The following is a 24,892-nucleotide window of genomic DNA, read 5'->3' on the forward strand; positions in this document are numbered from 1 at the left end:
GACCTCTAAATGATGACTAGATGGCTACTTCTGTATTTGGAGGCAAACTTTTAGGAGGTGGGGGTGGGGATGGGAAGGAACCATGTGCTTACAAATTTGTTAAAAGCAGTATTTTTGTTCTAACTGGTAGTCAACAATTTGATTTTGTTGAGTTCCTTTCCGAGAGGGCTCCCTTTTTTCTGTAATGCTTGGCACTGTCCGTAGTTTAAGAATTAATCAGCACCTGGTAATATGAATTGAATTGGAGTGGGTCTATTGAATAGCCTCACTTCACTGACTGGCTAAAACGAGATTGCCGAAAGGAATTCTGCCTTCGGGAAGAGGCTCCTAGAAGAAAATGTAGACTGTAGCTCCTTGACACTGGTCTTGGCATTGATTTTTTGAATCCAACATCAAAAGTACTGCAAAAGCAAAAATAAGTGGGACTATATCAAACTAAATGTCTTCTATACAGCAAGGGAAGTCATGCAAAATGAAAAGGCGTCCTATGGAATGGGAGAAAATATTTTCAAGTTATGTATGTGATAAGGGGCTAATATCCAAAGTCTATAAAGAACTCATACAGCTCAATAGCAAAAACCCAAACATCTGATTAAAAAATGAGCAGAAGATCTGAATAGACATGTTTCTGAAGACATACTGGTGGTCAACAGATATAAAAGAAGATACTTACTATAGCTAATCACCAGGGAAATGCAAATTTAAATCACAATGAGATGGAACCTCACATCCGTCAGAATGGCTATCATCAAAAAGACGAGAGAGAACAAGTGATGGTAAGGATGTGGAGGGAAGGAACCTTTCTACACTGTTGGTGGGAATGTAGACGATGCAGCCACTATGGAAAACAGTATGGAGTTTCCTCAAAAAATTTAAAATAGAGCTACCACAGGATTCAGCAATTCCAATTCTGGATATTTACCCAAAGAAAGCAAAACACTAACTTGAAAAGATATATGCACCTCTATGTTCATCGCAGCGTTGGTTACAGTAGCCAAGATATGGAAGCAAGGTAAGTGTCCATTGACAGCTTAAAGGATAAACAAAATGTTGTGTAAATGCACAATGGAATATTACTCAGCCATACAGTAGAATCCTGGCGTGCTGCAATCCATGGGATCGCAAAGAGTCGGACACGACTGGGTAACTGAACTGAATGGATACAGTAGAATGAAATCTTGCCATTTGTGACAACACGGATAGACCTTAAGGACATTATGCTAAGAAAAATAAGTCCGCCAGAGAAAAACAAATAGCATATTATCTCTCATACATGTAAATCCACCCCCTGCAAAAAAACAAAAACAAACAAACAAAAAAAGCTCATGATACAGAAAACAGATTGGTCCTTGTGGGTAGATTGCCAGAAATGGGTACAGAGGTTGAGACAAATGGGTGAAATGTTTTTGTTTTCTTTTTTTTTTTAAGTTAAATGGAATTTTCTTAAAAAAGAAAAAAAAAAGAGAGGATATGGGGAGACCAGTGCTGTGAGCCTGGTATGAGAATTCTCTGTCATATCCCAGGAGCAGAGTTGAGAAGCCTACTTTCTCACCAGGACTGATTTCCTGCCAGTTCCCACCGCGCCCTGGATCTCCAGGTTCTGGGCATGCTCGCTCTGATTATGATGGGTTAATCTGCAGTGCAATAGTCTCATTGCGTTAGTGATTGTTTTGACTCCTTGGATTAGGAGGACTTTGCTTTCAACCCTAAACTGTCAAGTAGGGTGTAATTCTCACATCTTTCTCCAAGAGCTCACCTCACTTCATTGATACCAACAGTTGCAGCGCTTGGAAAGTTTGAATCCTACAGAGCCTTTCATTTAAAAAAAAAATCCACATGCCTGGAACAAGTCTACTTCTTATGCCTTACGAAAAAAAACTTAGGCAAGGTGCTGTCCCGTCACAGTGCTTTGTATTTTGATTGTTTGCCGAGCAATTTTTTGATAGAGTTTATAAAACATTGCATTCCTGGAGCTAACTGGGAGACAGACCTGTGGTGAGCTTAAATATTTGAAACTTCTATACTTTTGCAATTGGGGATCTTTATTCAAAAGAACCACTATTACAATTCAAACGATTTAAAGTTTTCTAGAATGAATGGTGGGCTTTCCAGGTGGCTCAGTGCTTAAGAATCTGCCTGCCAATGCAGTATACACAGGAGATGGGGGTTTGATCCCTGGGTCAGGAAGGTCCCCTGGAGAAGGAAGTGGCAACCACACCAGTATTCTTGCCTGAGAAATCTCATGGACAGAGAAGGGTGGTGGGCTACAGTCCATGGGCGTCACAAAAGAGTTGGACATGATTTAGTGACTAAACAACAACAGAATGGATGGTAATATGAAACAGTGATAGAGATCACTGATTCGAATATGAGTTTTGGGATCCTTATGAAAAATTATGATTGTAAAGTCCTTCAATTTCAGTTAAATTTATTTTATTGGTATTAAGAATGAAAAGATGGATAGGAGAGAATGGAAGAGGTGAGATAAGAAAATGGGAATGTGAAGGCATCTTAAACTTTGAACCAGGACTTTCTTTTGGGAAAGTGGTATAATGGCATGTAACCTTCCCCCCTCCTGTTCATCAGAACCATAACAGATGCAGACACCAACCCCAGCCAGCCACCAGGATCTTAGGTGCTGACAGGCTGTCTGCTGGGCTCCTGTCCAAAATTTGATATTAAGAACCAACAGTATCGTATTTGCATCTTCTGAGCAAAGTTCATAGTGTAATGGAAAGATTTCTGCACTGAAACATTGGCATTCATACTTGCTAACTACCTTATGATCTAAGAAATCAGTTAAGACATCCAAGCCGCACATTTCACGTTTGTCAAATACAAAAAATATCTAATCTTTTAGCCTCACAGATTGTTGTGGTTACCTAGTGAGATGATGCATTTGGAAAAGGATACTTTGCAAACTTTGCGTGTGGAAAATGATGCATACGTTGAAAACGATAAAGCAGGTGTAATTGTGTGTTTTTTTCCCTAGGTACACCCAACACAGGCGTATTCAGTTTGTTAAAATAAGCTGTAGACTTATGACTTATGCATTTTTCTACATACATGTTATACTTTAAAACTTTAGGTAAAAAATAAAGCAAGATTTATTTATTTAAAATTTAATTATCTGGCAGTATAACCTCTATAGAAAATAGGCAATAAGCAGAAGTAAGCAAAAATAATGGGCTCTCACCCATGGCTGATTTGTTCTGCATTGGAGCGCCACAAACCTCTGAGGCTAGTATCTGCACCCTCATAAATTATAAGCAGAGAATTAGAAGGAAGATTGACACATATCTGGGAATGGTACATGTGGCAAACAGCATGGATAGAAACAGACTCATTAAAAGCAGGTCTGGAAAGCTGAACAAGCACAGCCTTTTATGGGAACTTTGTACAGAAACAAATAACTGCCCAACATTAACCAGTCCCGAGAAGAACAGAGCACAATGATGGATTTGTTACCTATGACCCTGAGCCATCAAGGAAAGACCTGATCACATTCAGGATGTTCTGCTTAAGAAGAAAAGGATGCAATCGTTTAGAAAGATACCTGAGGTTTATTATTATTTTTCAGTCTGGTGCATAGTGGGGTAAACTTTCAGTAGAGTAAAAAAAAAAAAAAAAAAAAATGTTCCCAGAGTGACTCCAAGACTGGGTGATCGACACTGGTATTCCACTCCCACCCTTGTTTCTTTCAGATCAATATTGAACATTATTCCTGTCGATCCTGTGTCACCACGTGGAAGGGCTGCACAAACTATGGAGAAAACATGGAGCCTCTGCCTGGACTTATGAATTTTAAACTTGGATGCTCGAGGGCTGGTCTTAAGATGTTTTTAGGTCCTAGGAATGCCTACCTAATATTATTTTCAAATTCAGGTATAGCTTAGTAAAATGCATAAAACAGAAGTGTATAGCTTGGTGTATTTTAACATATTTATTTACATAAGTGACCATCACTTTTGGGAAATGATTTGAAATAAGGGTGTTGATAATGGCAGTATTACACAGCTTGAACTAGAATTTATGCAGAATCCAAGTACTGAAAACCACCAACCTGAAGTTTTTCTATCATCTCTGGGAGTTGGTGATGGACAGGGAGGCCTGGAGTGCTGCAATTCATGGGGGTTGCAAAGAGTCAGACACGACTGAGCGACTGAACTGACTGACTGACTGATGAGCAGATTGTTGCCTGTGTTGAACTTGACTCTTTGCTTGTATCCTTTGCTCAGGCCATGAAGGACAAGGCTCGCTGCCGTCTCTGTTAACCTTGACCACACTCACCACCTGGTCATCAGTTCTGCAGCCCAGGTCCCATTGAATGTGTTCCTAGCTGCTTGATTGAGCCCTTGACCATTCTCATCACCTGCGCTAGCTTTTTCTGCCTCCTTCCCCTCCTTTCTCTGTTTGCCTTCTCTTTTGTTCTTCTCCATTGTCTGTTTTTCGCTCTTTGGTCTCTGATTTTCTTCAACCACATAATTAGATTCAGTCACTTAGTAAAGGTCATACCTGAATCTCTTTTTCCTAATTGTGTCTGTTGGGTATCAGCAAAAAATAGCCCTGAACTTAGAAGTGTGTTGTGTTCTACAAGTTCACTCCCTGGTGGCTCAGATGGTAAGGAGTCTACCCTCAATGCAGGAGACCCGGGTTCAATCCTTGAGTCGGGAAAGTCCCCTGGAGAAGGGCATGGCAACCCACTCGCGTATTCTTGCCTGGAGAATTCAATGGATCGAGGAGCCTCGTGGGCTACAGTCCATGGAGTCGCAAAGAGTTGGACACGATTGAGCGATTAACACAATATTAGAAGAATATTGTTTATGATATTGATATGATATGTATATGATATTTTGGTTCTTATGCTAGCTAGTCCACAAGAGCATTCAGACCAACAATATGGCTGAAATAATCTTCAGAATTGCTAGGTCACCTGAAACTCGTGAGCTTCTGAAAAACAACCTGCCTTGTCTGAATTCTGAGCCTCTTGGGATCCTGTGAGGATGGGAAAGAGTGGTGTGGGTGGGAGTGGGTGGGAGCTTCCCTTATTAATTCAGAAATGTCAGGAGAGAGTTTGGGTTCATGACATGATAATAGAGAATGGATTTAGAGTCAGAGATAGGGTGGAAATAAGTATAAGTATGTGCAGCTGCTCATAAGTTGAGAGCTCCTGTATTGGAGGCCAGTAAATCAGATCCTATAGGGAGGTGTGGAAGGAGCTTGGGAAGAGAATGGGTCCAGAACCGAGGCTCTGGGCCTTCTTTCCTGAATGGATCTGTGTTAATCCATCATCTCTTTGGACTGTTTGCACTTCAGTAAATTGATGGACAAGATCTCTGAGTCCTTTCTGATTCTGAGTCCTTTGATTTATGTGATTATGAAACTGACTACAAAGTTGGGAATCATAGTGCTATGAAACTGACTAGACTTGTGGATGAAGTGATAATTGGTGCCATAGTTCTTTTGAAAGTATGCCTCACTTGTCCTAAACTATCTGGTTCATCTGTCATATATTGGCTGGAGAAAAATATCTTAATGACATCTTGTTTCCCCACTTTATTTCCCAAGAAATGTTTACAAATCTTAGAAATTTTCCATATCATTTTCCCTCCTTGGAAGAGCATGAAGTGACCGACTACCCAGAATAATTCGAGCCTGTTTCTGGTTGCGGAGCAATGGATTACTTCTCTGGGACACAATGAGGTACTCATGAGTTTGGGCAGAGTGAGCCAGGGACACATATGATGAGCTGACCAGCAGAGTATGTGAGCAAGCAATCCCGAATGCCTCTGGGTGGGCCATCAGGGACAGATGGGCTCCTCCAGGCCTGTCGTGACCCTTTCAAACTGTAACCACTCAGGAGGAACAGCCTCAATAGATGGCCAGCCTGGCTATTCAGTTTGCAACAATGCACACCTGAAGAACAGCAGGTTCACATAAGCCAACGCTTCCCTCTCACGGAGGTGTTCAAAGGCGGATGTTAGAAGTGGTTCTAAAATAAAGAATCGGACAGTCTCTCCTGCAGTATCAATTTGGAATGTCCGTGTAGAGGTCATGAAAGTGGCTTAGTCACATGGTTTCCTGGTGATTTAAAAACCAGAGTTCTGTGGACTCTTTAAAGCCAAAGAAAAACACAGCAGAATCTAAACTATTTATATATGAACCAAGTGCCCGAATCCAAAAAGAGAAATAAAAACAACTCATTTTCAACACTTCTGAGTCATTTTATCCTTTCAGGAACTTTCTTAAAAAAAAAAAATTATTTATTTCGCTGTGCCAGGTCTTCGTTGTGGCATGCAGGATCTAGTTTTCCTAAGCAGGGATGGAACCCAGGCCCCCTGCATGGGGAGCATGGAGTCTTAGCCACTGGACCACCAAGAAGTCCCAGGAACTTTCTTTTTCAATACGCATTCATTCCGCACCTTACATTCTCTTCCCACTGTCAACGATGCTTTTGTGTGGTATGCTGAATATCCATGACATCAGGTATAAGGTAACTAAAATAGTAACAAAGGCCTAGATTCTAGGATATACAGTATTCCTCACTGATCTGTCTGGTGTTTTTAATGGTAAAACTAAACCTTTTGTAATAAAACCGAAGCCTCCTTTTTATTGCTCTGGTTCATATGCGATTTTGCAAAAACTGCTGGCCATCTTGGGTCAACATTTCCATTTAACACATAAATGTTTTACAGCATCCATATCAAATTACCAACCCTGATTATTAAAGGAATTCAGCTTTTCAACCCTACCGTTCTATTTTTAAGTTATTTATGAATTTGTGTTTGAAGCGTTTTTCAAGCTTGAGAAAAATTAAAGGAGTAAACTGCTGGAATTGTACTTTGTGTCACACTGTCACAGACAGCAAATTTGGTCCAATTTCTGTGGATAAAGTGGAAAAATACCTTCTTATTTGGAACGTCTACTGCTTTGTACTTACAATTTACTTTGTACAGCAATTTACACTTTTCAAAGTACTTTCCCACATTTTATTTGTCCCTATAACAGCCTCCTCAGGTGGATAAAGGAAACTAAACCCCCAAATTCCTAGATAAATGATCAGTATTTCTTATCTCAGCACACAGCCCAATGTAGTACAGCAGAAGGCGCACAGCAATGAATGTCAGAAGACCCAGGCTGAGTCTTGTATTTGCAATACTTTTATTTGTGGTTTGTTTAGAGCCCAGTTTCTCAATGTCTCTAAACCTCAGCTTCTCCATCTGTCCAGTGGGGTACTTATCTCACAGGGATGCTGGGAGGATAAACTTAGATTCTGCCCACCCATCCACCTATCTACCTATCATTTTGAAGTCATAAAATACTTTATAAGTAAAAGTAGTATTATGTTATCCCTGGTGGCTCAGATGGTAAAGAATCTGCCTGCAATGCAGGAGACCCGGGTTCGATCCCTGGGTTGGGAAGATCCCCTGGAGAAGGACATGACAACCCACTGCAGCATTCTTGCCTGGAAAATCGCCTGGACAGAGGAGCCTGGTGGGCTACGGTCTGTGGGATCTCAAAGAGTGGGACACAGCTGAGCGACTGACACTTTCTTTTCATGTTGTTATTAGTGTGTATTCTGTGAGTAGTTCTTCTTAGGTTGTTTTTATTTATTATTGCTTGGGTTTTTTTTTTTAACCTATTTTTTAAAAGGAATTGGAGGCTATGCATGGCAAGAGATGTAATGTCAGAAACTGAAGATTTAGAATCTAATTCTCCTGCAGCATTATGCAAATTTATGGAAATTCTCTGATGCCTCAGTTTTCCCATTTGTAATGAACATTACCTTTCACAGCAAAGTAGGGCTGAGATTCTGATTATTTCAATATCCACCCTCTGAGAGATTGATTATCTCAATAGCCAAACTGTTCTTTAAGTTAAAATGTATTAGTCCTGGAAGCTACAAAAACTTTCTCAGACAGGTATGTTATTATTGAGAAAGTTATGATCTAACTTTTATGTACAAACTTGTAGAATGGAGAATGATTTCAGGCTAACAAAGTTAATGTTTAATAAAATCCCTAATCTGATGTATTTCTTCTCAGACTGTTGTTTTCTTTCCGTTATTCTCCAAGATGTTTGAAATTATTGACTCAAGGCAATATGTTACCTTTAAAGACATTTTATTGATGTTTTCCTTTGCATGCTTAGGCATTGTTTTTTAAAAGTATTTTAATATGGAACTCTAAATTTTCCAGACTTGTCAAATTCCCTGGAAACATTAGGGCAGTGGTTTTAGATTCCTAAATACTTGATTGAATTTGGGTCCACATGACTAAATTTGGATCTTGCATTCTTCCAGTTATTCGGTCTCATAAGAAAGCAGTAATTTTCAGCATTAAATTAATCATGGATGAGATAGAACTTACTTTTGCCAGCTTTCAGAATATTTTTCTCTTGGCAATTTAGAAAGTCAACCAAGGATAAAATATAAACCTTCTGCTTTTATTTCTCACTAACATTTGAGGGTTCTGCTTTTTTTTTTAAAAAAAATACCTTCTTTGAAAAATGTCTGCCTTGGAAGTCATTTTAAATCTCCATTGAGTCTCCAAGCTTGTTTTGCTCATTCTTTATTAACACTTTTGAAAAATAAAAACTAGAACATTTGAACATTTGAGGTGAATAGTAAGATCGTTACAAGGTACCTTGAATTTCCCTATTTTTCCTACATATTTTTTCAGTTGTCTAACAGAAATGCCTTATCTTCTAAAAAATAAATACGCACACTAAGGATTTTCTAGGCTACCAAAGAGGCAATTAATGGATTGTTTTTAAAGAAGCATTTTTTGCATGTTTAGGACATTGCATGGTGTCATCAATGTTATCTGTTTTCATTCACAAAGTTGATTCCTTAATCAGCAACCTAATCTTCTCAACTTTCAAATAGGTTAGCTGACCTGAAACCAGAGGACTCTGGGTGATAGCTCAAAGAAATTTAGTGAAATTTAATAATGCTGCAAATGAAGGATAAGCTTTTGGGCTTTCTGATTGACGTTCTCTAAATTTTTTTTTCTCCTACAGAGCTGTACATTTTTGGCAACCACACTGAAGAAATTAGTCTTAGAGAAATGGACAAAAAGAAAAAAAAAGAATCTACTTGAGCCTGAATACTATTTAGACTATTTTAGGGTGAATTTGAGTTGTTGAGCTTATGGCTTAAAAGGATGCCTACTTCCTTTGATGTTGAGTACTTTGGGTGCTGATTGAATTGAGTATTTATTTAGATAAGTATTTATTGAATATCTTCAATATGAGACAGAATATAAATGCTTGTTGGTTGTCAAAATGCAAGCCACAATGCTAAGCATATGTAAAACATGGCTCCTGTTTCAACAGATTACCTTCGCTCAGATCAGTTCAGTACAGTTGCTCAGTCATGTCCGACTCTTTGTGACACCGTGGACTGCAGCACAGCAGGCTTCCCTGCCCATCACCAACTCCCGGAGTCTGCTCAAACTCATGTCCATTGAGTTGGTAATGCCATCCAACCATCTCATCCTCTGTCATCCCCTTCTCCTCCCACCTTCAATCTTTTCCAGCATCAGGGTCTTTTCCAATGAGTCAGTTCTTCATATCAGGTGGCCAAAGTATTGGAGCTTCAGCTTCAGCATCAGTCCTTCCAATGAATATTCAGGGCTGATTTCCTTTAGGATGGACTGGTGGGATCTCCTTGCAGTCCAAGGGACTCTCAAGAGTCTTCTCCATCACCACAGTTCAAAAGCATCAATTCTTTGGTGCTCAGCTTTCTTTGTGGTCCAGTTCTCACATCCATATATGACTACTGGAAAAACCATAGCTTTGGCTAGATGGACCTTGGTTGACAAAGTAATGTCTCTGCTTTTTAATATGCTGACTAGGTTGGTCATAGCTTTTGTTCCAAGGAGAAAGTGTCTTTTAATTTCATGGCTGCAGTCAAGTACCTTGACTGCAGGTACTTTTAAAAGGTACTTTTAAAATTTTGTTCTTTTATTTTCAAATAAAAATAAAACACGGAGTATAAAGGTGTAAGACTCATAACATGTTATATAACAGGAAAACTTTTCAAGTTGATTGGTAGGTGATAGCTGGAGCTTAAAGGAGTCATGAGCATTTTTAAAAGTGTTACCTCAGGATGAAACAATAGAGGGTAATAAACAGAGAAATGTGAACTTTCCTTTAAGGGCAAATCAATGAGAGAACATCAATAGAGTCAATAGTAAGAGTAGAGACAAGAATAGAGACAAAAGCAGAGCTTTGAGGAGAATATATTGGCCCCATATCTTGTGAAGAAATTAATATAGCCTGAAGAAATACCTATTGGGGAAGGTTCGAGGACCAGCCTGCTAACTTAAATTCATAAAAAAATTCTCATATATCTATTAAATGGCAGATAATAAATGTTTATAATCAATGGTTTGTATTTCCTCTTATGTAATTTTCTGAAACGCTGCTGCTGCTGCTAATTCGCTTCAGTCGTGTCCGACTCTGTGCGACCCCATGGACGGCAGCCCACCAGGCTCCCCTGTCCCTGGGATTCTCCAGGCAAGAACACTGGAGTGGGTTGCCATTTCCTTCTCCAGTGCATGGAAGTGAAAAGTGAAAGTGAAGTCGCTCGGTCATGTCCGACTCTCAGCGACCCATGGACTGCAGCCTACTAGGCTCCTCTATCCATGGGATTTTCCAGGCAAGAGTACTGGAGTAGGGTGCCATTGCCTTCTCCTCTGAAACACTTAGGAATACAAAACTCTCTTGTGATCTAGAAAGGGATAATGTACTTTTATCTTCCCTACATTCAATTTATTTTTTTTTTTCCTTTACTTAAATACTTGTTGGATGTCTCCTAGGTGCCAAGTCTAGGATAATATCAGAGCTTGGGACATAGTTCTTTGGCAAAACAAACACTATTCCAGTTAATTAATTTTAAGATTTGGTTTACATTTTAATGTATGCTTTTAAGAGTTTTATTTGCTAGTTTTTTTTTTAAGTTTTAATTTCATTTGTGCCCTTTTTACTTACTTATTCTACTAGCTGACATTAATTATTTCCTCTATTTAGAGTTTGAAGTACTTTAAGTTATTCTTTTACCAAATAAGCTTTTTAAAAAGGTTGCTACATGTAATATATATATATGTTTATATATATCATGCATATACTATATAGATGTATGCTTTTTAAATACATGAAAAAAAGTACATCAAAAAAAGAACCAAATTTTGAAGTTTTAAAACTTAGTTTTATGAGAATCTTATAGTTCTGTATTGTTAGCATTTTTTATTTCTCCTCATTTAATTTTAGCATATAAAAGGGCAATAATATGATTGTACCATTTCTAATATTCACTTATTGGCCACCTGTGGGGCATGTGAAATCTTAGTTCCCTGACCTGGGATCAAACCTGTGCCCCTTGTGTTGGAAGCACAGACTCTTAACCACTGGACCACCAGGGAAGTCCCACCAGTTTTAATACTGACAGGAATTTTTTTTTTAACTTAGCAATTTAGAGTTATTCTCTAATTAACTAGAGATATTACTGAAGTGAAGTAAAGTGAAGTAGCTCAGTCGCGTCCAACTCTTTGCAACCCCATGGACTGTAGCCTACCAGGCTCCTCCGTCCATGGAATTTTCCAGGCAAGAGTACTGGAGTGGGTTGCTATTTCCTTCTCCAGGGGATCTTCCTGACCCAGGGATCGAACCCAGGTTTTCTGCATTGTAGGCAGATGCTTTACCATCTAATTTGTCTACTAAAGCTGGCATTTCCCTGAGACCTTCTACCCCCAATGACTCAGTGGGGAAAGAATCTTCCTGCTATGCAGAAGACACAGGAGACATGGGCTTGATCCCTGGGTCAGGAAGATCCCCTGGAGAAGGAAATGGCAACCCCTTCCAGTATTCTGGCCTGGAAAATCCCATAGACAGAGGAGCCTGATGGGCTACAGTCCATGGGGTTGCAAAGAGTCAGACACCACTGAACTAACACACACACATCCCAAGTAGAGTTAACAGAGTTTTTTGATTGCCTTTTAAAAAATGTGGTTCAAGTATTCCATTTCTGTCTTTAAAGTTTCATCCTTCATTCTGTGATATAAAAAATAGTGCAGACGTCAGTAATTTGTAGTCAGTGTAAAGATGAAAGACTGGATCAATATGGCTATAATATGGGTATTTACATATTACAGGTGTCTCCCTGAACCATCCTTCTAAGAACAGAATGACCAGATCTAGAAAATGAGCAGAATCCTTAAGCAAGATTTCACACCTTTAAAAACTCAAAATTGAGCTTGGCCAATTACCTTTTTTTTCTCAAATTTTTTTTTTTTTTTTAATTGAAACATAGGTGATGTGCAGTGGTATGTTTCTGTACTATATTACTTTATGTTGAGCTCCTTATGGTGTTCTTAGTCTCTTTTATTGTAGAGAGGCTGTATTTATCTAACAGTTAAGAGCAGCTAGTGGTCATCTGTGTTCAGTGTTAGGGAGTCATGGCCAAATTAAGGAGCAGAATGGGGAGGTGCAGCGTGACAGAGAAAGAGACTGAAGACCCAGGAAGGAAGTAGGATGGAGGTGGCCAGAGAGCCAAGCTGTCCTCACAGGCAGTCGTGTGTTGTAGGAACAGTGTCTTCTACTATTCAGGCAAGGTAGTCTAAGGACAGGTCTCCTAGGATCAGGGTGTTAGGTTTCAGAGACTTTAAGGAGGATGAAGGCTGAGAGAAGGGGTCAGGAAGAATGTCATTGATGACTGGAGAGAGGTTTGAGCAACGTGGTGTGAGTAGTGCCCAGGTATTCTAGAAAGTGAATTCAAAATTGGTGGAAAGGAAATAGAGGGACAGCCTTGCTTGAAAAATTGGAGGGGAGAGGAAGAGGATGATAGCTGGAGGGACAGGAGGGTAAGAGTAGGTTTGTTTGGGGACTTCCCTGGTGGTCCAGTGGTTAAGAATCCACCTACCAATGCAGGAGAGAGACACGGGTTCTATCCCTGATTCAGGAAGATTCCACATGCTGCAGAACAACTAAGCCAGTGCTCCACAACCAGAGAAAAGCCAGCACACCACAGCAAAGACCCAATGCAGCCAAAGAGAAAGTTTTAAAAAAGAAAAGCAGGATTATTTGCCTGGAGTAGGCCCCTTGCAATGTGACAGGGATCCAGGCAAGAGCCAGGGCAGACAAGACGCTTCCTCCAGCCCTGGTGTGCGTCTGCTCTGGGGAATCACCTTTTATGAAGCTGAACGCTGTTTCCACCACAGCCAATGAGAAGTAAGGAATGCATTGTTTATCCAAAGCCAAGCACGTTCTGTGTGTTCTCTTGCATCTTCACCACGGCCGTTAGTATCGTGACTTATTACATATGAAGAGACTGAGGCTCTGATTTACCCGAGGTCATCTAGCAAGCGACATAGTCAGGATTCGAACTCAGGTGTGGCTTGTTTCAGAGCATCTGGTCTATACTTCCTCTGATAATCTAAAAAGACACGTTTCTGAGATATAGTCCTTTGAAGTTCAGGAGTATAAGACAGGGCCAGTTCGCTTTGATGTGCAAAATAAGCCCTTCTGCATTCCCTGTACTGCACCCCATCACCTTCAACATCTCAACTTTCCCCTGTCCTACCCTTAACGTTTAATATGCACATGGAATTTTTTATATCATCCAGGTTTATAAATAGAGTCTTCATTAAACCAGATTTCTCAGAGCTGGGTCTATGGATTTCCTGCGTAAAACAAATGAAAAATGTTTCCAAGAGTAGCTGAAGCTCATCCCCCTCCCCCATTTTAATTGATCTTTACCAGTTTAATGTTAAAGCCTAGGCACAGCAGGTTTATTTTGGGGGGGGGTGAAAAAAATCTGTATGAGCAATGAATTCAGTGAGTCTCTAATCATGCTCTGCACACGGGTGAAGTCCAGGCTGAAAATGAAAGAAGGAATGAATATTGGTCTGTTGAAAAACCCAAATTCAGGCAGATAAGAGCACTCAATTTCTGCTCTGGACAGGTGTTGTTTAGAGACTAGGGATGTATTAGTTCATCCAGGAAACTGCTTTTGGTTCCTGTTATGTGCCATGCACCTTGCTGTCAGGGAGGATTGAAAGATTCCTTCTCACGGTCCTGAATCTCAAATATAGTCTTAGAGGAAGACAGACCTCCATGCACAGGTGGAGGTGAGATGTAGGAAGCATGTCCACCCCTAGTGAGGATGAAAGAATTGAAGAGTGATGTCAAGAAGCATTCAGAGTCTATAACTTGTACCCAAAGAGGTTGGTTGTTTGGTTTATAAGATGGCATAGAACTAGCTCCTCTTTTTCCACCGAGAAGCTGATGACTTCTTTCAAAAACCATCCAGACTCATCATAGAGCTGAAGGTCTGTCTTATTTTGCCTAAAAGCTGAAGTTGAGAACAAGATCAGAGGTTTGGGGCTCATGGTTTGTAGAAAGTGTGCACTCAGGAGGGGGCAGAAGTAAGTGAGGGAAGGAGACCAGGCAGGGAACGAGTCAAGCAAGGGTGAGATCGCTGGTGAAGCCTAGACTTGGCCTGACCATGAGGCGAGGGCCTCTAGGAGTAAATCCAACCATGCAGTTGTTACCACTCGAGGCAGGAGGGCTGGCCTTTGTGCTCCAGGGTCAGCTGGTCATTCATTGTTCCACTAAGGGCATTTCTCTGGAGAAGGGCGCAGCTGCAATAAATGGAAGCACCCAGCACTCATCAGAGTTTCAGGGATAAATGTGTTTCATTTATATACATTGAAGATGCTATATTTATCATGAAGAGTTGGCTCACATGACTGTGGAGGTTGAGGCATCCCACAGTCTACCATCTGAAGCTGGAGGCTCACATGAGCCAGGGCAGAGTTCTAGTCTGAGCCTGAAGACCTTCGAGTCAGGAGTGTCTAAGGCAGAAGTCCCAGTCCAATGGCATAAGACCGAGGTTCCTGCTCAGTAGATAGCTAGCAAGGCTGAGTTCTCCTTTCCTCCAAATTTTTGTTTCTTTAGGCCCTCAATGAATTGGATGATGCTCATCCACATTGGGGAGGGCCTCTGCTTTACTCAGTCTACTGATTCCAATGTACTTTTTTTGGAAACACCCTTAGAGACACGCCCAGAAATGTTAAACCACATATACCAAGGTAGTATCAAGTTGACACATGAAATTAACCATCCCAAGCCTGAAGTTCACAGACAAAGCGGTTGAGAAGAAACGATGGATGTCAAGAGGGAGAGTGAGGTCAGACTTGAACCTTGGAGGAAGGACTGGAACCCAGTAAGCCATTAACAGAGATTATTTTAAATTTCAGAGTGCATCTCTATGCTGGTTGTATAGACTCCTAGATGTCTATAAAAGCAGGTAAGTTGTATCTATCTGGAGTTACCCAGAGCTGAAATGGAAGAGATGACCTTACAAGGTGTCTAAACTGTCTTTCCTTCTCCTCCCTGTCATGCCACACACACACACACACACACACACACACACACACACACGGCAGCTGTGAAAAAGCCTCTAGCTGATTTCCCCAACAACAACATCTGCATAGAATCTAAGGCTTCATTTTTTGCTTCTCCTCTTGTAAAATAGGATCATTTCAAAGAAAAGTAAATGAATCATCTGATTATGGTAATTATTTGAACAGAAAAGAAGCATAATCACTATAAAATAAATGGAGCAGAGGATTAAAGCCATGAAAGAAATTTGTGACATCACTTATTATCTTATTTTAAAACTTAAAAATCTATATCAAGCCCATTTGTCATCATAACGTTCTGGGTAAAAATGTACTGTTTTGATGACAATTTCATTTGTAGCTGAGTTTCATATATTCCACTCGTTTTTAAGGTATTAAACAAGCTGAGTCAAAAAATTTATTGAAATATGCCCACGTTAGAATTTAAACATTTCATTGGTAATTGAAATTGAACTGTGGGAAAAATAAATTTGCTTTTATTGCTTCAATTTGGCTTAGTATAACCAATTTTCAAAGAAAATTGTTTTCATGACAATCTATCTGAAATTCCTACTTACATGCAAAACCTTGCCTTTTTTAGTCACAGCAGCTTTTTTACTTCACTTCTTTGCAGCATTTTTCAGGATGGAATAAAATTTTTCAGACAGAAAACTCACAGAGGTTATTTTATTTCAGATGTTGAGAGAAGACATTTTAATTTACTTTCTTGAACATTAGAGCAGAAGTCTCAGCTGGGTACTATTCAGGATACAAATATCAGGCAGACAATCTCAGGGGACTACAGTGTGGACACAGAAGAAAGCCAAGTTTACAAGTAAATGTAATCAAAGCAGAATACCCCCCCAGTCTGCCTGAAACGTTCTTCCCACTCTGTCCAGCCCCCTCCCTTCCTGTCTGTCTCGTCTTCTGTACATACTCATGTTGTACTTCTTCCTTCTCTTTTAAATTGTGTTTGTTTTTCTAAGATTGAGGGTCGGAGGAATCCTGCCCATTCATTCCCATTTCCCCAGAACCTGTGCACTTAATACATTTTTACTGAATGGAATTTATTACAACATTTCCTAAATTGAAAGTTGTAAAAATAAAGTGATTTAGGAACCTTCAAAAGAGAAAGTTCTTCCATGTGGTGAGGCAAACAAGTGAAGGTTCTAAGCATTTCTTTTAACACAGACTGGGAGGCATGGGGAGCAATGAAAAGTTAGATGAGGAGCTGCTCAGGGCAGAAGAAGAGTATGAAACAAAGGAAAACAAACCACAAAAGTAAATACAGTAAGTCCCCTGCATGTGAGCCTTCAAGCGGCAAACTTTCAAAGATGTCAACGTGCATTCACATGTCCAGCCACCTAAGTTAGTTCTGTTTGAGGAGGCACTGTTAGCTTTTGAGGCACAGGAGCTGAACATAGAATGATACACAAGGGTTGTAACAGCCTTTCTTCCACAATGCGATTCAGTGCTACTGTTATCTATGATGAGAACAAAAAGAGCTACTATCCAGACAACACAGGATCAGATTTTTCAAGAGGGGAGATAGAATTGAATCCAGCAAGGAACCAGAACCTGTACCATCCACATCAAGTGTGAGTGAAATTGCAGCTTGCCCTCCGTCACCTAATGCTGACAATCGGCTCTACCATCTCCCACCTCCTCTCCCCGCTCCTGTCAGTAATTCCTTTTGCCTGTTCACTTGATGAAAGCCCCTGTGTGCCAGCTGTTGTACTGTACTACTGTATTTTTCAAAGTACTGTAAGATTCAGTTCAGTTCAGTTGTTCAGTCATGTCCGACTCTTTGTGACCCTATGAACCGCAGCACACCAGGCGTCCCAGTGCATCACCAACTCCCGGAGTTCACCCAAACTCATGTCCATTGAGTCGGTGATGCCATCCAACCATCTCATCCTCCATCGTCCCCTTCTCCTTCTGCCCTCAATCTCTCCCAGCATCAGGATCTTTTCAAATGAGTCAGCTCTTCGCATCAGGTGGCCAAAGTATTGGAGTTTCAACTTCAACATCAGTCCTTCCAATGAACATCCAGGACTGATCTCCTTTAGGATGGACTGGTTAGACCTCCTTGCAGTCCAAGGGACAAGAATCTTAAAAGCATCAATTCTTCGGCGCTCAGCTTTCTTTATAGTCCAACTCTCATATCCATACATGACCACTGGAAAAACCATATCCTTGTCTAGATGGACCTTTGTTGACAAAGTAATGTCTCTGCTTTTTAATATGCTGTCCAGGTTGGTTCCTTCCAAGGAGTAAGCGTCTTTTAATTTCATGGCTGCAGTCACCATCTGCAGTGATTTTGGAGCCCCCAAAAATAAAGTCAGTCACTGTTTCCACTGTTTCCCCATTTATTTGCCATGAAGTGACAGTACCGGATGCTATGATCTTCGTTTTCTGAATGTTGAGCTTTAAGCCAACTTTTTCACTCTCTTTTTCACTTTCATCACAAGGCTCTCTAGTTCTTCACTTTCTGCTATAAGGGTGGTGTCATCTGCATATCTGAGGTTATTGATATTTCTCCCAGCAATCTTGATTCCAGCTTGTGCTTCTTCCAGCCCAGCATTTCTCATAATGTACTCTGCGTATAAGTTAAATAAGCAGGGTGACAATATACAGCCTTGATGTACTCCTTTTCCTATTTGGAACCAGTCTGTTGATCAGTGTCCAGTTCTAACTGTTGCTTCCTGATCTGCATACAGGTTTCTCAAGAAGCAGATCAGGTGGTCTGGTATTCCCATCTCTTTCAGAATTTTCCACAGTTTTTTTGTGATCCACACAGTCAAAGGCTTTGGCATAGTCAATAAGCAGAAATAGATGTTTTTATGGAACTCTCTTGCTTTTTCCATGATCCAGCGGATGTTGGCAACTTGATCTCTGGTTCCTCTGCCTTTTCTAAAACCAGCTTGAACATTTGGAAGTTCACATATTGCTGAAGCCTGGCTTGGAGAATTTTGAGCATTACTTTACTAGCGTGTAAGATGAGTACAATTGTGTGGTAGTTTGAGCATTCTTTGGCATTGCCTTTCTCTGGGATTGGAATGAAAATTGACCTTTTCCAGCCCTGTGGCCACTGCTGAGTGGCCAAATTTGCTGGCATGTTGAGTGCAGCATTTTCACAGCATCATCTTCCAGGATTTGAAATAGCTCCACTGGAATTCCATCACCTCCACTAGCTTTGTTCGTAGTGATGCTTTCTAAGGCGCACTTGACTTCACATTCCAGGATGTCTGGCTCTAGGTGAATGATTACACCATCATGATTATCTGGGTCATGAAGATCTTTTTTGTACAGTTCTTCTGTGTATTTTGCCACATCTTCTTAATATCTGTAAGATTTAAAATGTTTAATTTTTTTGTGTGTTTGTTTTTTTATGTATTTTGGCTTCCCTGGTGGCTCAGATGGTAAAGAATCTGCCTGTAAAGCAGGAGACCTGGGTTTGATCCCTGGGTTGGAAAGATCTCCTGGATAAGGGAATGGTAACCCACTCCACTGTTCACCCCTAGAGAACCCCATGGACAGAGCTACAGTCCATGGGGTCACAAAGAGTCGTGCATGACTGAGCGATTAGCACGCTTATGTACTATGTGTGTGAAAAGTATTATAAACCTATTACAGTACAGTACTATCTGGCCGATTCTACTAGTTGGGTGCCTAGGCTAACTATGTTGGACATGCAAACAAATTGGACTTAAGAATACGCTCTCGGGACAGAGCTTGTTCATATATAGGGGACTTAACTTTAACATCCTTGTAAAAGAGCTTGTAAAATTTGACTAGAGTATAGTTAACTTTAAAATATGTTGAATTATTGTGTTCATATAAAATTGTTACTTACCCTGATTATCTAGAGTTTAATTTTTCTACCTCAAGTTGTTTATAAAATCTAAAAGCATTTCTCCCTTTTCCTTCGGATTGAAGTGAGAGAATTGTAGAGCATTTATTGATCACCTATCATGTGACAGGCACTGCTCAGTACTTGACAGACATGGCCTCATTTAGTCCTCATCATACTCTGCAAAGACAATGCCATCATTATCTCCACTTACAGAAGAGGAAATTGAAGTTTGATGTGATAATGTAACTTGCCCCAGTTAGACAGCTAGTAAGGGGCGAAGCCAGTATTCTAACCCAGCCGCTGATAATAGGATGCCGTTTTTAATAACTATGCTATGGATGAGGGCCCTCTGTTTTCCAGGAACAGGAATTTTAGAACCTTTGAAGAGTTAGAGATAAAAGGCCTGGAACTTAGGGAAGTCCTGCCTGGCTTGAGGTAAAAATAAAAAAATTAAAAAAAAAATCGATATGAGGTTTCTCAGATAATGTAGATGATTCCAGAATAAAAGACATGATGTGAGTATCCTCAAGATACATGTATTTTTTAAAGCACAAGAGAAACCAAGGAGTTAAAAAGAGAACAGTTTTGACCATGAAACATGCCTTGTTTGGGGAATCCAGGAGCTTGGGAACAGTGGAGTTGATCTGATAAGGACAATGAAGAGTTCAGTTCCCGGGGAGATGGCTTCCACTTCTTTTAGAATGCGTCAGAAGCTGTGACGTCATGTCACCCGAGTGGCAGACCCAGCTCTTTTTCAAAAACTGTGAAAGAAAACCCATGTGACCCGCGTGAAACTGGCCCTAACCACAAAGGAAATGGCAGCCCACTCCAGTACTCTTGACTGGAAAATCCCATGGACAGAGGAGCTGATGGGGTTACAGCCCATGGGGTTGCAGAGAGTTGGACACGACTGAGCAACCGACATTTTTCACTGTCTTTCAGTAACTGTGATATAGGGTCATCCGAGCAGCCGACACAGCTCTTTCTTGAATACCTGTGAAAGAAAACCCATGCAACCCATGTGAAACTGGCCCTAACCCATGTTTTCTAAACCTTTCTCTTTTAGGGAATGTGTTTGTGGTGAGCCTGGCAGTTGCAGACCTGCTGGTGGCCGTGTATCCGTACCCCTTGGCGCTGGCGTCTATAGTTAACGATGGGTGGAGCCTGAGCTCCCTGCATTGCCAACTTAGTGGCTTCCTGATGGGCTTGAGCGTCATCGGGTCCGTTTTCAATATCACGGGAATTGCCATCAACCGCTATTGCTGCATCTGCCACAGCCTCAGATACGACAAGCTGTATAGCAGCACAAATTCCCTCTGCTACGTGTTCCTGATATGGCTGCTGACGTTCGTGGCGATCGTGCCCAACCTGTGTGTGGGGACCCTGCGGTACGACCCGAGGATCTATTCTTGTACCTTCACACAGTCCGTCAGCTCAGCCTACACGATCGCCGTGGTGGTGTTCCATTTCATAGTTCCAATGCTCGTAGTCATCTTCTGTTACCTGAGAATCTGGGCCCTGGTTCTTCAGGTCAGATGGAGAGTGAAACCTGACAACAAACGGAAACTGAAGCCCCAGGACTTCAGGAGTTTTGTCACCATGTTTGTGGTTTTTGTCCTCTTTGCCATTTGCTGGGCTCCTCTGAACTTCATTGGTCTTGTTGTGGCCTCGGACCCTGCCAGCATGGCACCCAGGATCCCCGAGTGGCTATTTGTAGCCAGTTACTATATGGCATATTTCAACAGCTGCCTCAATGCGATCATATATGGACTACTGAACCAAAATTTCAGGCAGGAATATAGAAAAATTATAGTCTCATTGTGTACCACCAAGATGTTCTTTGTGGATAGCTCCAATCATGTAGCAGATAGAATTAAACGCAAACCCTCTCCGTTAATAGCCAACCGTAACCAAATAAAGGTGGACTCCGTTTAAAAATGCGGAGCATGAATGGCAAGATCTGAACACTGCTCCAAGCCTTACTCATTTTCGTTCCCTCTTGGTAGATGCCTAGAAAAACAATGTGGAGGAGAAAGCTTACAGTCTTCAGAGTGTGTCTATATGTCTGAGCTAATGCGCTGTCAGCATTTTGAACAAGTCTCTGGTTCTACTTACCAAGAGAAACAGAGCATTCAGTGAGTTATACGTTCATCGAAGAGTATAGTTCAGGGAACAGAGTGGGAGTTAATTTTAAGGAAAATGCTGAATGTACTCAAGTGGACAAAGTGTGCAAACTTTTCTTTTATTGCCAAGTGCCACCAAGGTTCAGTTCAGTTCAGTCGCTCAGTCATGTCCCACTCTTTGCGACCCCATGAATCGCAGCATGCCAGGCCTACCTGTCCATCACCTTTTACTCAAACTCATGTCCATCGAGTCGGTGATGCCATCCCCCCATCTCATCCTCTGTCGTCCCCTTCTCCTCCTGCCCCCAATCCCTCCCAGCATCAGGGCCTTTTCCAATGAGTCAACTCTTTGCATCAGGTGGCCAAAGTATTGGAGTTTCAGCTTCAGCATCAGTCCTTCCAATGAACACCCAGGACTGATGTCCTTTAGAATGGACTGGTTAGATCTCCTTGCAGTCCAAGGGACTCTCAAGAGTCTTCTCCAACACCACAGTTCAAAAGCATCAATTCTTTGGCACTCAGCTTTCTTCCCAGTCCAACTCTCACATCCATACATGACCATTGGAAAAAGCCATAGCCTTGACTAGATGGACATTTGCTGGCAAAGTAATGTCTCTGCTTTTGAATATGCTATCTAGGTTGGTCATAACTTTCCTTCCAAGGAGTAAGCGTCTTTTAATTTCATGGCTGCAATCACCATCTGCAATGATTTTGGAGCCCCAAAAAATAAAGTCTGACACTGTTTCCCCATCTATTTGCCATGAAGTGATGGGACCACATGCCATGATCTTATTTTTCTGAATGTTGAGCTTTAAGCCAACTTTTTCACTCTCTTCTTTCACTTTCATCAAGAGGCTTTTTAGTTCCTCTTCCCTTTCTGCCATAAGGGTGGTGTCATCTGCATATCTGAGGTCATTGATATTTCTCGCAGCAATCTTGATTCCAGCTTGTGCTTCTTCCAGCCCAGCGTTTCTCATGATGTACTCTGCATATAAGTTAAATAAGCAGGGTCACAATATACAGCCTTAACACACTCCTTTTCCTATTTGGAACCAGTCTGTTGTTCCATGTCCAGTTCTAACTGTTGCTTCCTGATCTGCATATAGGTTTCTCAAGAGGCAGGTCAGGTGGTCTGGTATTCCCAAGGTAGTAATTGCTTTTTTCCCCTCCACTTTTTGAATATTTCTAGTAGAAAAACAAGCAGTGTGTTTCACTTAAAAATGAGTACATGGAACAAAAAAGGGAAAGTGAGATGAGTAACTCATTACACAGGGAAAGGCTGAAAAGAAATCAGTGAATAACTCCACAACCATTGCCACCAGCAAGTTTTCAGTTAGCTGGATTAGCATTGGGGAGCTGCAGTCATGATAACCAGTGATCCTCTCTATTAAAGCTGTGCATTCAACTAGATAAAGAACAAACTATGTGACAGAATTCTTTTCAAATGTCAGTAACCATAGTATTTTAAAGCACTAGCTACATAGAAAACTGTGTTCAACTTTGTTAGACATTTGGTTGATTATTATCTTGTCACTGAATATCATTATCATTAATGTCACTGACCAGCTGTTTTGAATTTTTCTCTCTTAATTTATTGAGTCATCTAATCAGTTAGAAGGTCCAACAAAGGTCTGTCTAGTCAAAGCTATGGTTTTTCTGGTAGTCATGTATGGATATGAGAATTGGACTGTAAAGAAAGCTGAGCACTGAAGAACTGATGCTTTTGAACTGTGGTGTTGGAGAAGACTCTTTTTTTTTTTTTCCAATTTAAATTGACTCTTGAGAGTTCCTTGGACTGCAAGGAGATCCAACCAGTCCATCCTAAAGGAAATCAGTCCTAAATATTCATTGGAAGGACTGATGCTGAAGCTGAAGTCCCAATACTTTGGTCACCTGATGCGAAAGACTGGCTCACTGGAAAAGACCCTGATGCTGGGAAAGATGAAGACAGGAGGAGAAGGGGACAACAGAGGATGAGATTGTTGGATGGCATCACCGAGTCAATGGACATGAGTTTGAGCAAGCTCCGGGAGTTGGTGATGGACAGGAGGCCTGGCATGCTGCAGTCCATGGGGTCACAAAGAGTTGGACACAACTGAGTGACTGAACTGAACTGAATCAGTTAAAAATGCCAAAGAATCAAAGAGTTGTAGATTCTTAGATATATGTGCTAAATGCAATGAATGTGTTCTTGATTGATAATCGATTTGGGCAAGTAAATTGCTAAACCAGAAAGTTTTTCTTTTATAGGTAACTCAAAACAATATTCTGTAATAGCTCAGTATTTTATTGCCCTAATAATACTGAAAGTCTAGAAGAAGAAGGAAAAAAAGCATGAGTAAACTATGGTTTCATAAACTATGATTCTAAGTTTAATCCAAATATTATTTGGAAGTGCTATGAGGTTTGTGGCATGGAGTGCTTTGCAGGAAATTAGAACCAGATTTTTTTGTATTTTAAAGTTATGCAAAAATAAAAACAACAACAACAAAAACAAACTATCACATTCTAGAATGAATTGGTGTTTTGCAAATATATACAGAAGACAAAAGTGATCTGGATATGTTTGCTAATATCTCTACAGCTATATAATCAGAATCTCCTTGGAAACTTCTAGGGTCAATTATTATAAAAAATATCTCTAATAATTTGTTTGATCAAGCATATTTGGGAAATACTAAATTATTACAGATTTTATTTTCTTGGGCTCCAAAATCACTGCAGATAGTGACTGAAGCCATGAAATTAAAAGATGCTTGTTTCTTCCTTGGAAGGAAAGCTATGCTATGCTAAGTCGCTTCAGTCATGTCCAACCCTGTGCAACCCCATAGACGGCAGCCCACCAGGCTCCACCATCCCTGGAATCCTCCAGGCAAGGATACTGGAGTGGGTTGCCATTTCCTTCTCCAATACATGAAAGTGAAAAGTGAAAGTGAAGTCGCTCAGTCATGTCCGACTCCTAGCAACCCCATGGACTGCAGCCTACCAGGCTCCTCTGTCCATGGGATTTGCCAGGCAAGAGTACTGGAGTGGGTTGCCATTGCCTTCTCTGGGAAGGAAAGCTAGACAGCATATTAAAAGGCAAAGACAGCACTTTGCCAACAAAGGTTCATATAATCAACGCTATGGTTTTTCAAGTTGTCATGTATGGATATGAGAGCTGGACCATAAGGAAGGCTGAGCACCAAAGAACTGATGCTTTTGATCTGTGGTGTTGGAGAAGACTCTTGAGAGTCCCTTGGACTGCAAGGAGATCCAACCAGTCTATCCTAAAGGAAACCGAATATCCTAATTTTTCAGTCTTGAACATTCATTGGAAGGACTGATGCTGAAGCTGTAGCTTCAATACTTTGGCCACCAGATGCGAAAAACTAACTCATTGGAAAAGACCCTGCTGGTGGGAGAGATTGAAGGCAGGAGGAGAAGAGGCTTCAGAGGATGAGATGGTTGGATGGCATCACTGACTCAACAGATATGAGTTTAAGCAAACTCCAGGAGATATTGAAGGA

At 40.8% G+C, this 24,892-nt stretch overlaps 1 protein-coding gene across 3 annotated transcripts in view; it reads left to right on the top strand.

The window, feature by feature from the left end:
* MTNR1A (melatonin receptor 1A) overlaps nt 1-21,531 on the top strand; it is a 29,505-nt gene extending 7,974 nt beyond the window's left edge. Inside the window, exons 2-3 of one of the 3 annotated variants that reach the window (XR_008710124.1) lie at nt 3,705-3,885; nt 4,239-4,644. Coding sequence is in view for 1 of the 3 variants with exons in the window: in XM_055567334.1 (XP_055423309.1) it covers nt 20,327-21,195 (869 nt within the window). In the remaining 2 variants the exon portion in view is untranslated. Of the gene's footprint in view, nt 1-3,704; nt 3,914-4,238; nt 4,645-20,326 lie in introns of those variants that run through there. The other 2 variants (XR_008710125.1, XM_055567334.1) reach the window with 2 other exon arrangements.
* Nucleotides 21,532-24,892: the final 3,361 nt, after the last annotated feature.

This window comes from Bubalus kerabau, chromosome 2 (genome assembly GCF_029407905.1).
Source record: "Bubalus kerabau isolate K-KA32 ecotype Philippines breed swamp buffalo chromosome 2, PCC_UOA_SB_1v2, whole genome shotgun sequence".
NCBI lineage: Eukaryota > Metazoa > Chordata > Mammalia > Artiodactyla > Bovidae > Bubalus > Bubalus kerabau.